This window comes from Mytilus californianus, unplaced genomic scaffold, assembly GCF_021869535.1.
Source record: "Mytilus californianus isolate M0D057914Y unplaced genomic scaffold, xbMytCali1.0.p SCAF_5, whole genome shotgun sequence".
In the NCBI taxonomy this organism is placed as follows: Eukaryota; Metazoa; Mollusca; class Bivalvia; order Mytilida; family Mytilidae; genus Mytilus; species Mytilus californianus.
The window spans coordinates 57,861,155-57,876,296 of record NW_026262701.1 but is presented as its reverse complement, the minus strand read 5'-3'; the positions used below and the strand labels follow the sequence as shown (position 1 = coordinate 57,876,296).

The 15,142-nt window shown below is 29.2% G+C and overlaps 1 protein-coding gene across 12 annotated transcripts in view; it reads right to left on the bottom strand.

Moving 5' to 3' along the window:
* Nucleotides 1-642: 642 nt before the first annotated feature.
* LOC127702963 (1-phosphatidylinositol 4,5-bisphosphate phosphodiesterase gamma-1-like) overlaps nucleotides 643-15,142 on the bottom strand; it is a 102,793-nt gene continuing 88,293 nt past the window's right edge. For 7 of the 12 annotated variants that reach the window (XM_052207307.1, XM_052207311.1, XM_052207310.1 and 4 more), the window contains 6 exons: nucleotides 12,327-12,373; nucleotides 11,346-11,538; nucleotides 10,890-10,939; nucleotides 8,165-8,266; nucleotides 6,388-6,435; nucleotides 643-3,901 (listed from right to left, as the gene is read on the bottom strand). In XM_052207307.1, the coding sequence (XP_052063267.1) occupies nucleotides 6,428-6,435; nucleotides 8,165-8,266; nucleotides 10,890-10,939; nucleotides 11,346-11,538; nucleotides 12,327-12,373 (400 nt within the window). In that variant the 3' untranslated portion in view covers nucleotides 643-3,901; nucleotides 6,388-6,427. The remainder of the gene's footprint in view (nucleotides 3,902-6,387; nucleotides 6,436-8,164; nucleotides 8,267-10,889; nucleotides 10,940-11,345; nucleotides 11,539-12,326; nucleotides 12,374-15,142) is intronic. The other 5 variants (XM_052207313.1, XM_052207314.1, XM_052207316.1 and 2 more) reach the window with 5 other exon arrangements.

Here is a 15,142-nt window from a genome sequence, read left to right as displayed (position 1 = left end):
TCTGAAATTTATAAAAAACGAAAGGGAGCTCACATCCATAGATATAAACAATTCACCAAAGTTTTATGCAAATTGGTAGAAGCGTTTTTGAGTTAATGTCCGACATGTTGACGACGGACGGACAGACAGACGGATGGACAGAGGTATACCATAATATGTCCCTTAAACAGGCGTATAAAAAAGTGATGAGAAAAGCTCACTTGGCCCTTTTGGGCCAGGTGAGCTAAAAAGGGGGGATCTTGACGATACAGCTTGTTGAAGGCCATACTGTGACACATAGTTGTTAATATGGTCTCTGGCGAAGTGTTCTCACATTGGAAATCATACCACATCTTCTAATTTTTATATATATTATTCAAATTTACTAGGTTTAACTTTTTTTACCTTGCACTAACATACTTTTACAACTATTCTATAAATAGACAGAGAAGATAATTTTTCAACTTGTACTTATTTTTTTATATTGCTATCAGTCTATTTAAAACATGTTTTTTTTTAATGAAAAATCTAATCACAGATTTTCTATTAAAGTTTATATGCACTTTGTTTTAGTGAAAGAAAATATTTAAGTAATTTTATAATCCTGCCCAAAGCATTATGATAAATGTGAATATGTAACAGTAAAGTAAGCAACGAGATAGATATGTTTATCAATATTTATTTAATATTTCATTCAATATTCTCTCTCTATCACAATATTATGATGCAAAAATTATTAATATTTAAAATGACAGATTGTATGCTCCACATAAATACATTTTGCAAGGAAATAAATTTTTATACATATGTATAAATGTACATAACATATTTATATATGTGTAAACATTTTGAAACCTCCAACGCAAGACATCACCATCATTTATGTAATATTTGCCATTTTCATTTTTTTTCTTTAATGATCTTCAATCTGACTTTTTGTAATTTGGTTAATAACAATTGAAAATCATTACAATCATCATATAAATTAACAAAATCCTAATCGTTAATTAATTAATAATTGGCTACAACATCATTATAGATAGTCAGGGATAGTCTATATCGCTTTTTTAATAGTCCTTGCTGACAATAATATGTCAATGTTGTTTGGGGTAAAAAAACTACTTATTATAAATAATACCTAGAGAGTGTGAAATTGGGGGATTAATTCTCGAAAATAGAAGGTTTATCAGCATCAAAATTGGAGGTGAGTAGACGTCAACTGAAGATTTGAAAATTTGTTAAAAAAAACCCAAAAAAACTGATATTCTAATGATTAATTCAAACAAATATCATCCTCTTCAAAGATTTAAAATTTCTTTAAAAAAAAGGGAAAAAAAAGACACAAAATAAACTGACATTTTTATCATTAAGTTAAACAAATATCAACCTACTGGGTAAATTTCCAACATAATTACATGATTTCAAATCTTGACACAGTAAGAGATACTTGATTTTTCATTAAATTGTCGAATATTGTTCTGGTCTGGAACTAACCACAATATACTAAAGTAATTTATGTTTAACAAAAATCAAACTTAATAAACATTTCCAATATAAAGATATATTTGACATTTTAAATTGAATCATTTAATTAGATACAATATTGATAAAGACAATCTCAAATGATACCACTTTAAAAGTGACCATATCTATCTGAAAATAGACATTCTAACAGTATATGTAACCCATCTCTCATAAAATTAAACAAGGACTATGAATTACAAAAGGGCTAAACACTATAGTTTATATTTTAACTGATCTTGCAGTGAAGAACAAAATATGAATGTGTCCATGGAACACCATTACCTGCTCAAACTATCACATTTTAATGTTCAGTGAACTAACTGTCTTGAGTCTTAATTTGGCACATGTTTTTAAAAAGTTCACTTCATAAAGAACATGTGTATTAAATTTCAAGTTGATATGACCAAAAACTACCTAAAACCAAAAAATTAACCTGATACTGGACAGGTGGTCAGAAGGAGGCACAGATGACCTCTACAATTGAATGTGAGGTATAACAAATAAATATCATCAATGCTGCTGTCTCCCATTAGCACTACATATAATTCAAGCTCATTTCTCAATCATTTCCAAAATATTTATAAAAAAAAAACACATAGAGATATCACTCCCCTGCGTAATCTTATCACAAGCTTTAACATTTATTGCCAAAGTCAGAAACAGAATGTCAAAATGATAAAGTAAGCAACTTTCTTCATAGGAGAGACAAAATTGGTATATAGACAAAGGGTTTCTGCATTTAGAACAAAAAAGGAGGCCCCTCTTCTTGTTTTACCTTTTTTTATCTACTATCATACCAGAAGCAGATCCAAGATTTTGAAAAAGAGAACCCAACAAGACAAAATTAGGAGTGGGACTTGTAAAAAGTCTATGCATTAACCTGCTGGCCACCTCCATAATCTGCTTCTGCATACTATTGATTCAATGCTGTCAGGATTGATGTTAATACAAAAATAGCTAGCTTAGGTTAGGAATTTTAGAAGCTGTTATTCTAAAGCATTCATACATAGATTAGAATTAGGCTTCTGACGTACATCAAATCTTACAGCAAAAGAAAATGATGTTGCAAAAAATTCAATATTTATTTCTCTTTTGTACATAAAAAGAGATGGGGGCAATAACAAAAACAATTCATTGGTAGTTACAGTATATATTGTATATAGATTTTTTGGCTGTACACAACAAACAATTGCATATTAATTCTTAATTTTTTTTTAACTTGACACCAATATCATAAAAGGGAAGAATATCAATTTCTGACTTATGCTGATTACATAATGTGTAATTACCAAAGAGTTGATGTCATTGCTAAGTACACTTCAAACAGAAACATGTATCATTGTCAAAAAGTATATAAAAATTGGCATCAAACTGCTATATATAATCTCCTGGATTATAAACAAAGAAATTTTATTTGTTAAACCTTGTATACTAATTCATTTACAAGTACATACTAGTTATTAGTCATTGGCAACTTGACTGTTTGTATAAATCAGAAAGGGATATGTATACTACCATACAATTGATGTATCAGAGAATTACATAATTCTGTGTATTATATAATGTAAGAGTGTCTTTAATGATGTTGAATGTCTTTTCAATTACCTCGTGCAATTCTACTGCAATATACTGTTAATATAGAAAAATCTCTTCACAATTGGCAATTATCAAATCTAGGGAATTTTTGGTAAGATAACAGCCTTGAACATGCCAAAATTATCAATTTTGGTTTATTTTAAATCAATCAAAAGATGAGACGTTTGGGAATTTTTTTTTTGAAATCTTGTAATTATTTTACAAGTGAGTGGAAATAATGTAAATACACACATTTTCTTTACCACATTATCAAATGTATTCTATTTTCATTTTGAGCTATTTGAAGAAGAAAAATGAGAAAAATTCTACATTAGTAAACCAAGCTTACATTTCTAAGAAAAAAAAAATATATATTGTTAGGCCTGAAGCTTGGACCAAAAAGCTTTTTTTATATAACAAGTGTGGACACAGACTTGTGTTGTCTGTTGGGCGAATATCAATAATGACTTGATATTCTAATTAAATTTTAGTAGAATCTCATACAAGTATGAGATTTACGTTTAGATTTATGATTGTTTTCTCATCATCATAGCTCAAAAGCAAAATTAGCACTTACAGATGGGAATAGATAAGTTACAATCAAAACAATATTAATGTATAACAATATTGTCAACAATTTAAACATGAGTAATGTCCCTTTGTCATAGCACATATGTTGTATGTATCACAAGATTTGATTGGATGAGTGTTAATCAGGATGAGATCTCTGTCACATGATCAGTCACATGGTCATAAATGGTGATAAGGTATTTAACTATTTGAGGTCCTCCTATACACAACTTTTGGCCTTGTAGAAATTATTCTGAAAAGATAAGAACAAATGTAAAATATCCATTGATCTTCTTTGGAAGCAGTATTTCATTTTATGAAACTGCTAATGTCAAGAAATGCATTATAATGCTCACTAAGAAGTATTGAATAATTCGCTCACTTTAAAAATTTTTTACACAATCTATCCAACCATGCAAACAAACGCAGGCATTTTGAGATATTATTTCATCAATTTTAGTATTGTGAAAAAATTTTGCAGAATGATTTCATAAATAAAAGTCAGACTTTTCTTAATTTACTTTGGCATTAACATGATAAAAGATACAAAAATTCAATTTAGTTTGAACCATTTCATATTTTGCAACTTAATATTTCAATTTATAAAACGTGGACTAAAGATCAAATTTTTTTTTTGGTAACATTGGTATTTTAATACATTTTTCAGTGTTCAAATTTTTTATCTGAAAAAGCAAATTCATTTTTCAATTCTTCAATTCTCTTAGTGTTTGAGGATGATAAATCTACTAAATATTAATTTGGCTTTACAGTGCATGCATCATTTAAACTAAATTCATTCTCACTATACCTGATGCTATCCATTTAACCTTTAACCTTTATATATGGTTCTTTATTATCCATTCATCCAAATAACATTGATCAACAAGACAACATGCACAAATAAAAACTTCAAAACATGCACAATAACATATATATTTAAAAAAAAGTTTTTAAAAGTAAAATATTAAAATAAAACAAGGAAAAAAATAAAAACATTAATAAACATACGAATTAAAATTAATTATTGTTCAACTAAAATAAATAGAACTAATGAAAAATTATCAACTAATATAGTTAACTAGCCCGAAGATCTGCAAAGATATTGAGAAATGGATCATATGTCTCAATAATGCTGAAATATTTAAATAGAATTCAGTACACACTTAATACTACAGATTTTCAAAGAACATCGCTTATACTGCAAAAATAATAATATAATACAATGCTGCTGTTATAACTAGGAACCATTTATATAAATGATAATTTAATCGCCAGTATACCAGAATCATGTGTCTTGAAATCTTTTTTTCCCTGGTGTTCCTTGAAAAAAATCTGCTGGTCCTTATTATTGTTTCTATTGCATAATACCAAAATTGTGTCTGTCATGTGCAAAATTTTGGTGGTCAAAACTTTTGGACCACCACTTTTCGAGAACTCTAAGCACATAGAAATTGTTATCATGTATGTTTCTTCTCACATTTGAACTTAACATGAATGCAATCTTTCACTAGAATTTTCTAATGGCAATATTGATAAACCTTAATTTAAAATTAGCTGGTGTTTATTCATATATATATATATCAGCTGCTTCTATGGTATAGGGGACAGCCTCTAGGGTAGTAAAATAGCAAGCAAAACATGTTTTATTGACTATCATTTATTCACAGTCATCCTGACAATGATAACACAATTTATGTACATAACATAGAGTAATACATCATCATAAAATCTAAAGATGTTTTAAGGTAACAAACAAAAGCTGATGGAATTGCATGAACTCCAAGATGAGCCAGACTGATAATGGGTCAACATCTCCAGCTATGAATGCATCACACATCAGGTGAATCAAAACTCAGTCAAAATGTCTGCCAAAATTTGATATGTTCGAATGACAATCTGGGAGAAATTTTTTCCACAACTGGTTAAAATCAGGGTCTGGATGAGGTTTACAGAAATGAAGGACCTACAATCCAGACCCTCCAATATACATTGATATTGATTGTTTTAACATACTTTGTTGATTAGTATATTTATAATTCTCTAGTTGTACATGTATATATGAATATTAGGTAATATTATTAAATCTATCAAAGTCCTCTAATGTGCAAGAAAAAGCAAACTGAAGGCAAAGTCTGTAATAGAGAAAGTCATTATACAAGTCTTTGTAATAACATTATGTTGATTTGTCTCCCTTTATTTCATTTTTTTTTTTTTTTTTTTTGCTTCATTGCATACCACACATTCATTAAATTCTTAAGTGGTTAATTAAATGGATGGAGTTAAACACAATTGTCTATGCAAATTTACTGATATTCGTCAAATATCTGTCCAACTCTATCAATCATTGATATATTATTGCACAATATTATTTATACAAATGACCTGAACATGTTTTATACTAATAAGCTTTGTGTTAATAAGTACAAAAAAAATCCTTTAATTTTACTTAAACAAAAAAATAAAGTTAAAGAGATTTTGAAAAAAATTTTGAAACCTACAAAATATATTCAGCATTGAAGAAAAAGAAATTGATGTTAAAAGTAAAGGAAATTGCAATTAAATGTGGATTAAGAAAATTGCAATTAAATGTGGATTTTATTGTTAACAAAGCTATTATTATATACTGTTTATTAAATTTAACAGTATTTCTTTGTTTCATTTTTTTGTAAAGATTTTAGAAAAGCAAGCTAGGATAAACAGTTTATGCAAAGCAATGACTATTGGTAGCTTGAGTTTTACCATACGGTTGTTCCATAATGAGACATCCCTAGAAGTCTTTTTAATTTTCTGAAACAAATAGGCAAGAAATCATTTAGAATGTTTATAGATATCTTTTTTTTAATTCTTTTTTTATCCCTGTTCATCTTTAAATAACCTGGCTCTTGTACAAGAATCTTGAATATGATGAAAGGTTTCATGACACCTGCTTCCAGATGAATATCATCTGCCATTTCCCCTTTTCCTGCATGCAGTACATTTGTATACACTGTACATGTATAAATTCTACTACTGCGTAAATAGAAATACAATATTTCTCAATCAATAAACCTAAATCATCAAATTTTAAAAAACATAAAACTTAAATACAACCATTATGAATATCTAAAATTCATGGATTGACAGTGGAGAAATAAGGTATCATATGAGAAATCTGTTTCTCAATTGGTTTATAAACAATATGTGCTTTGACTGTGTGAAGTCATTGCTAATCTGTAAATAAAAGCCGATATTAAGTCAAGCAGAGAAGACAACTACTTTCTCGTTTATAATTTGTTGTTTAATATTTGGTATCAAATCCCAAACTTCATATACATGATATACACTACCTAAAATCTGAAATATAATGAGGGAATGGCTATGCCTGGTAAGGATAAAGAGAGAATGTCTATATCTGCTAAGAATAAAGAGGGAAAAAGAACAGAATATATCCAGTATTAGCAAGGAAAGAAAATATATGTTAAATCAAAAATTAAGTTTAGAATTGTTTTGACAGTTCCTCACAGTTGCGAGCGTGAGCAAACTAAAACTGTTCTACAGAATTGTGAAAGTTTAGTTAGCAAGACTAAAACATCTATAAATATTATATTTTCCTCATGGACTGGTCCCTCGTCCTGAATGTGTTTTTAATATCTGGTATGGAATAAGCTATTTAACCAGCCATTTTATCCATTCATTGCATTCAAGAAAAATATGACTAATTTCAAAGAAACTGTGGATATTACCAGTATATGTTATTCCGGATCTTCACAGGATATATGGGCTCAGATACCCTGTTCAGGAAACCAACTAAATTGCATGATTAGCTAGGATATGTCACTCCAGTTTGAAATAACAATGATTTTGTCTTCATAGCTATAGTTAACATGTCATCAGAAAAACAGGAATATCCATGTATAAAATGTATGGACAACTATTTGAGTCAACCTGTGAACCTTGACAACATTGAGAGGCAGTTACCGGATTGACATTTGAGCGAACCAGACTAGTTATAGTTAAGAACACAGTAGGTAATATCAATATAATACAGTGGAATTCAAGAATGAGGAAAGAAAGAGCTTTTAGATATGAAAACAAAAATTGACAAATTTGCACCACTAACATGACTAACTACTCTACATACGCTTACTTGTTTTTTTGCAATCGTAAATTCTATTTCAATATTTTCAAGAGTTGTTTAAATAATCTCAACAACTAAAAGTAAATGTAGGCAATATCTAATTTAGGCTAAACCATAGCAAAGGCATATGTGTTATACATAATTTTTTTTCACTTTTAAACAGCTTTGTTTTTCTTTGAACTACTTAAAAATTTTAAAAAGCAAACACAGACCACTTGTTGCACTTTTATGCACAATGTCCAATGTACTGTGGTCACAGTGGATTCATTTATTTTGTAGATACCAATTTTCGTGGTATAATAATAATGAATCTACAGTAATGTGTTATTATGACTGGTACTTTTTTTCAGTAACAACGATGTAACATGAGTTTCTGATTTGGCTTTTAACTTGACTTACTCTCTTTGCTACGTTTTTTCTTCTGTGCACGAATCTCTTCAATTTCAAAGTACTGATTCTTCTCTTGTTTTGCTACTCTTTGGTACATTAGCATTTTTTCATCTAGTTATTAAATCAAATTTTTTCTGTCATATTTAAATTTTCAAATTTGAACGAAATTACCAGTATTTCTTATCATCTATTCTACTGATATATTAATCAAAGTTTTCAAAAATCCTTAATTTTCAATTCAAAATGAAATATGCATTTATTGTTTAATATTAATTATAAAACTGAATTTTGAATTACTTTAGCCTAATTTTGTTAAAATCTGCAAATTATTTTACATTGAAAATAGCTAATCTTTCATCTTACCAGATATTTTTTTTTCAAATTCAAAAAGATCATAAAATGAAAAATAATTAAACTTATTTTTTCTTATCATGACTGTATTATTTTAGTTCAGCTGGTCAAATCCATTCAGATTATATCATCATGCTATTTATCTATTTTTTTCAAGCTGTTGAAATAAAACTGCTTCAAAGTAAATGACACCTAAGGCAAAAGCCCTATATGTGTTTACTGTCACCTAACCCACCCTATTTTAACCCCCTACCCTATTCGTTTTTTACCATTTTCAATTAAGCACTATTAAAGTCACAATGTCTCCCCTGTAGAATCAAGAATCAATAAAAAATAAAAGAAGAATTTGACCATGGGACACCAATACTCCCACCTGTAAGTATACTGCAAATTCAGCAATTTTTCAATACATATAAAGGGACATAACTCAAGAACAGTGAAAGTGACGCCATTGGGGGTAATAAGCATTTTGTATAAGTTTCATAACATTTGGTAGAGGCAAACTAAAGTTAGTTTATGGAAATGGCAAATTTAGCAATTTTTCAATTTATAAAGGGACATAGCTCAAGTGATGCCACCCAAATTCGAAATTGATCTGTGTTTGGTGGTAATAAGCATTGTGTATAAGTTTCATAACATTTGAATGAGGCAAACTAAAGTTAGAGAACAGAAACTAATTTTGGGACGTACTGTCAGACATACAGATACACTTAGACAGATGAGGGTAAAACTTAATGTACCCTCAGCTGCGGCAGGGGCATAAAAAATCCCTTACCTTTTGACCCTAATTTTTCAGCATCATGCGACAGTAAACATATGTTTTTTTTAAAATTTTTAGCCAAATCTTCCTGAAAAAAAACCTGAAGCAATTTATATTTACCTAGCTTTAGCTGATGATAAAACCAAACACTGATTTGACCAAATCAGACTTTAGTATACAATGCTAATGAAAGACCATTCCACCAAATGATAACAAATGATAACAAATGATAACAATTGTATACTGGTTAAGAATATTCATGTGCATCAAAGAGGCCATGACAGCATTCAATTTACCATTGCAAGAACTTTGTAGTAACAAATTAGTCAGACTGTCTAGCCATGAATTTCAATAAAAGTAGTTTTTTTACAACCAAAACAAAACATGTGTTCGCCAATTCAATTTAATTCTATGAAGACAATGTTTTTAAAATATCAGTTATTGAATCCAAAATTGTTAAGTTATATTTAAAGAAATCTTTGATTTCATCACCAAAAGCAGACTGCAGACTCTGAGAAATGTATCAATTGCTTAAAAAGCTTTAATAGATAAAAAATCAAATTGATCCAGTTACGAATCAATTCAAAAACACATGTTCTATTTTGTTGCAAAATGCAACAAATATAAGGAAATAATGCAAAAAGACTAGAATAATTAAGATAAAGATCAGTTAATTTTTTCTATTTTTTCAATTTATAAAAGATGTGTTTAAGAGACCATTAACCTTGTGTACTTTGTGAAATAAAAGCTTAAGATATATAGATCCAGCAGTCACTAGCATAAGCCAGCAGAGAGAAATTCCGGACAGTTTGATTTGAATGCCTACTGTCATAGGTATAACATGATGAATCACAGTGATAATGGCAGGTGCAGATTCAGGCTGGGGCACACCCAGCCCCTCCCCCCCCCCCCCCCCAAAAAAAAAAAATGTAATATAGGTGAAATTACAGCCAATTTTGAGTTACAATAGGGTCCTCTAATTCCTAATCCTCAGAAGCCTCCCCCTTCCCCTGAACTTCAAATCCTGGGTCCGCGCTTGAACTGGAGTTTTAACCACATGCCTGAAGTGATTTTTTTTGCCATTTTATTCTTTCTGATCAAATATATCACTTTCTCTTTTTTGAAGTGAAAAGGGCGGTAACATCACTGTGAATTATCATACAATGTTTCTGCACTGTATCATCAGCTTAAAGGCAGAAATGACAGCGCAAGCCTAAATAAAGGCTAACAATACTTTCAATAAAAAAATTGCTTTCAGAAGCATTCTACAGGAAGAATAAGATTGTCAATTTTAAAATACTTATAAAGGAATTCTTGCAATAAGTAGCCTTTAAGTCTTGATTAAATGTTGCTTCTATAGGACTCATACTAAGCAATATAGCAATATGTGTGCAAGGACTTATAATAGGGTGAATGACATATATACCCATTGCTGCATCATCTGAGCATTCTAACAGACCTTTTGATACATTTGCACCTTTATATAGGGAGATTGAATGATTTACGAGAAAGCAATATCTATCAAGGACGTGATTATATATTTTGACATTCCATGTATTCAGCTTAGTCAGCATTCTAGCAAATAGTCATTTTTAAGCTACATGTACGTAGTTGTGATTTTACCCTCAGAAGATGCTATGTCTTCATCTATACCTAAAATTCTTTGATATTTTCTGAAAAACATATATAGAAGGATTAAAACAGCCTATAAGTCGAACTTTCTGTCATTGGTTTACATATACATGTAAGAACACATGTGTCGTATTTCAAGAATACTTTAAAAAGAATTCATTATATTAGTTTTTTATTTAAAAGACTATTCTGTGAAATATTAATAAAACAATGCTTTTGTCTTTTTTATTTTAATATTTGGAACTTATTGCTCTTATGTTAAGACTTACTTATATTAATATTACTTTTCCCTTCCATAAAAAGGCAGATATATTTCCCCCCTTCCCAAACAATTACTAAGTATTAAGCACTTTTTTAACCTAAAAATCAAGCAAGTAAATAAATCAACAAAGGAAAATACTCTATTTTTTCCACAGAAAGTAGCCAAACTTTTTTTCAGCGACTTACTTCCTTTGAGCACGTTTTTCTTCATCACCCTTGGCTGTTAAGTCTTCCACAGAACCCTTCATACTTTCTTGTTTCCGTCCAAGCATAGGGGCTGAATTTTGTGCCTTCACGATTTCGTGCCTTTTGGGGCTATGGCCAAATGCAGCAACACTTTCTTGTTTTTTGATACTCGAATGGCCAGCAGATTGCATTTCTACGTGTATAGTGTTTATAATATAAAGAGATTGGAAATATTTCTGTTTCAATACTTTAAAAAAAACTTTATTACTTATATATTGTGCACCTTAAGGGTGCCAATACTCAAAAATACAAGTTTCAATTGTTTTTTAATTTTTGTTTTTTGTTATATATATTCTTTTATGCAATCTCTTACAGGATTAAAATGTAACCAAAGCTGATTTATCAACATGTCATTGTTTAGATATATATATGTCTATTTCTACAGGCATAATATTTACAAATATATTAGGAAATAAACATATTCAACTGAAGATATTTAAAAGATGAATTATGGCTGAACCAGGGACAGCATTACTGGCAATAACCAATCAAATCATCACATTAAAAATACATATAAAGAAAATGATCATTCACATTTTCCAGGAAAATTTTCTATAAGGACTATACATTGATATGAAAAGTAGAAAAGAGCATAAAATAACTAACTTTAAAAGCCCTGAACAAAGACAATGAAACTGTTTTAAGATTGAAGAATGGATGTAAACAGTTTTCTACAAGCTAGGGTAGAAAATTTAGAAGTTTACATGTAGGAAAACTATGTAATGAAGTATATATTAAATATAATAAATGTGAGAGTTAGAAATCCAAAGGGAAGATAGTTGTTTGGGTCAGAGACAGATTGCATAAATTATACCATATTAATTTATACCAATCATAGGTAATATTCTATACATGCTTTATTATAGGGAAAAGAGAGATAACTCTTTGTTTACTATTGTGGAGAAGGTTAATGTTAGTTACCATGACTACGTTTAAAATCGTCAATTCCAAGGATTTTCTGATATTTCCTACAAAACAAAATATTGACATTTTGATAATCTTTTAAGCATACACAATGCTTAATCAATTCACAATAGCACTGTTACAGAAAATATTAATATTCTGATCATCATTTACAACAAATACCAGAATACAGTGTGATGCCAGTTAAATTTTTATCCCCTACATACTCCCACCTTTACTGCAAACAAAAGTCTTGACTTTTTTTTTCAATATAACACAAATCAGATAAGAAAGAAACTTTTCTTTCTTTCTATTATTCAAGTCCCCTGATATCAGTAATAACTTTTCTTTCTTTCTATTATTCAATTCCCTGATATCAGTAATAACTTTTCTTTCTTTCTGTTATTCAAGTTCCTGATACAAGAAATAACTTTCTTTCTTTCTATCATTCAAGTCCCCTGATATCAGCGATTACCTTTCCTTCTTTCCTCTTACTATTTTTCCAACCCCTGCTATCAGTGATTTTTTATAACAATAAATCATATAACACTCATACATGAAACACAATATAAAATATGTGTAACATTACATGTATATATATATGTGTATATATACGTCCTGCAAAGAAAATACATGTTAAAAGTTTCACATACAAATGACGGTCACATAAAGCCCCATCACACAGAGGGATGCAGCTGCTAAGTCCAAAATATTAGAAAACTCACCATGAATGAAAGTGCATGTGAAACATACTGTTCAGAAAAAATACTATTAATACTTCAGAATAAAATATTAAACTTAATATTGTTTTTGTGAATACTGGAAATAGCTTCTAAATCTTTTCCTCATTCAGAGATAAAACATGCCTTTTTTTTACACCAATAAAAATTAAAATTGCCTTTTAATTATTTATTATTTAAAGTTTTCACTCTTGTTACTAGGTACCAACTGTATAGATCCAGTATTGAATCAATATTGGAATGATCATATTTAGAAATAAAGAAATGATCATTTTTACTAATATTGAAAAATTCATTTTGAAAAATTGAGAAGATTATTAATAGGGAAGTGGAAATGTATCGAATTGCGTGAAGTTCCGTGCACTCTGTGCTCCCAATATGATATCTTCTACACATAACAATCCACCACAATCAAATTGTTTTACCTTTTTTTTTAGACCTAAGTAAAGTCAGATCAAGATTATTATAAGTCTCTTTGTTTTGTTGACAAACAATGCACAGAAAACAAACAAAACTTGTATAAAAAAGATTGAATTTTTAACAACATTTTGAAATATAGATAATTCAAATTATACATTTTTTCAAGCTATTTCCAACTTAACAAATCTCAAATGTTTTACTACTTATGTTAGAATTTCAAAGAACATGGACTGTGAACTATTGCTCACTTATGATACCGTCACTATAAGTATTTGGGTAAGCAGGCAAGTTGAGAGACATATGTGAAAATGCATCACAGGGAATTAAATAACTGGATTTGGATGGTAAGCATTAATTTTATTTCACTGCACTCTATAAAATACTAACAACCTTTCATGGAAACAATTAGCTGAAATGTTTTACCAGTTGATCATTTTGAAGAGATGTTTCAAACTGCTATTGGGTACAACTCTATTAGCAATTGATATTGTGAAAGGACAAAGCCTTCTGAACAAGCACAGTAAAGTAAATTCAGTACTGTTTTATGTAAATATGATGTTAAAAAAAATTCAATAAGGGCTGTTCCAAAATTTAACAATTGGGGGATTGGAGGCACTCAAATTAATAAAAATATAGGGGTTGCATTTTCCTTAGAATTTTGTAAGAATTATAAGTAAAATGAAATTTTTTATTTTATGGGTTATCGGGGACTTATCAAAATGTGCTTTCCATGCCTCCATGTGTTTAATTATGGAACAACCCATATGTTTTAAGTAAATATGATGTTACAGTAAATTCAGTCAATATAATGTTAAAGTAAATTCAATACTGTTTTATGTAAATGTGATGTTAAAGTAAATTCAATACTGTTTTGTGTAAATATGATGTTAAAGTAAATTCAATACTGTTTTGTGTAAATATGATGTTAAAGTAAATTCAATACTTTTTGATGTAAATATGATTTTAAAGTAAATTCAATATTGTTTTATGTAAATATGATGTTAAAGTAAATTCAATACTTTTTGATGTAAATATGATGATAAAGTGAATTCAATAATGTTTTATGAAATAGATAAAAAAAAAAATGTAAATTCATTATTTCAATCAATACATATTCTTATAAATTCTATTTGTTCAAGGGTTAAGCTCTGTAAGCCTAGACTCCTTCTAATACTCTGCATTGTATTTACAAGTCCCATTTCTAGAGGTGCACCGATTTGTAATAGGGAAGCGAACATTTAATTGTGGGAAGTGCAACACACTCTGTGCTCCAAAAGTATTATATTACACATGTAACACACCACCATAGTCACACTGTTTTACCTATTTTTTTTAGACCTGAAAAAAGTCAAGTTCCTATGTTTTATAGGCCTCAGAAAAGTCAGTTCAAGATTTATAGTTTTGAGGAAAACATACATGGCACATTGGGTCAAACTTGTCTCTCTTATTAAAATCGCACCAAGAACAATGATTCGTACAATGTTCCATTTTTCTTTGATCTATATTTATTTCGAATGTTTATTTTATTTATATATCTAGCAATTTAATTTTCAAACATCTGGAATGGTAGATTAAACAAAGGCATAGTAAAGAGTCATTTAAACTCCATTAGAATAATTCTATAAAATGCATTTAATAAAGGAAAAAACTGAATTTTTCTACAAAGAAAAAGCT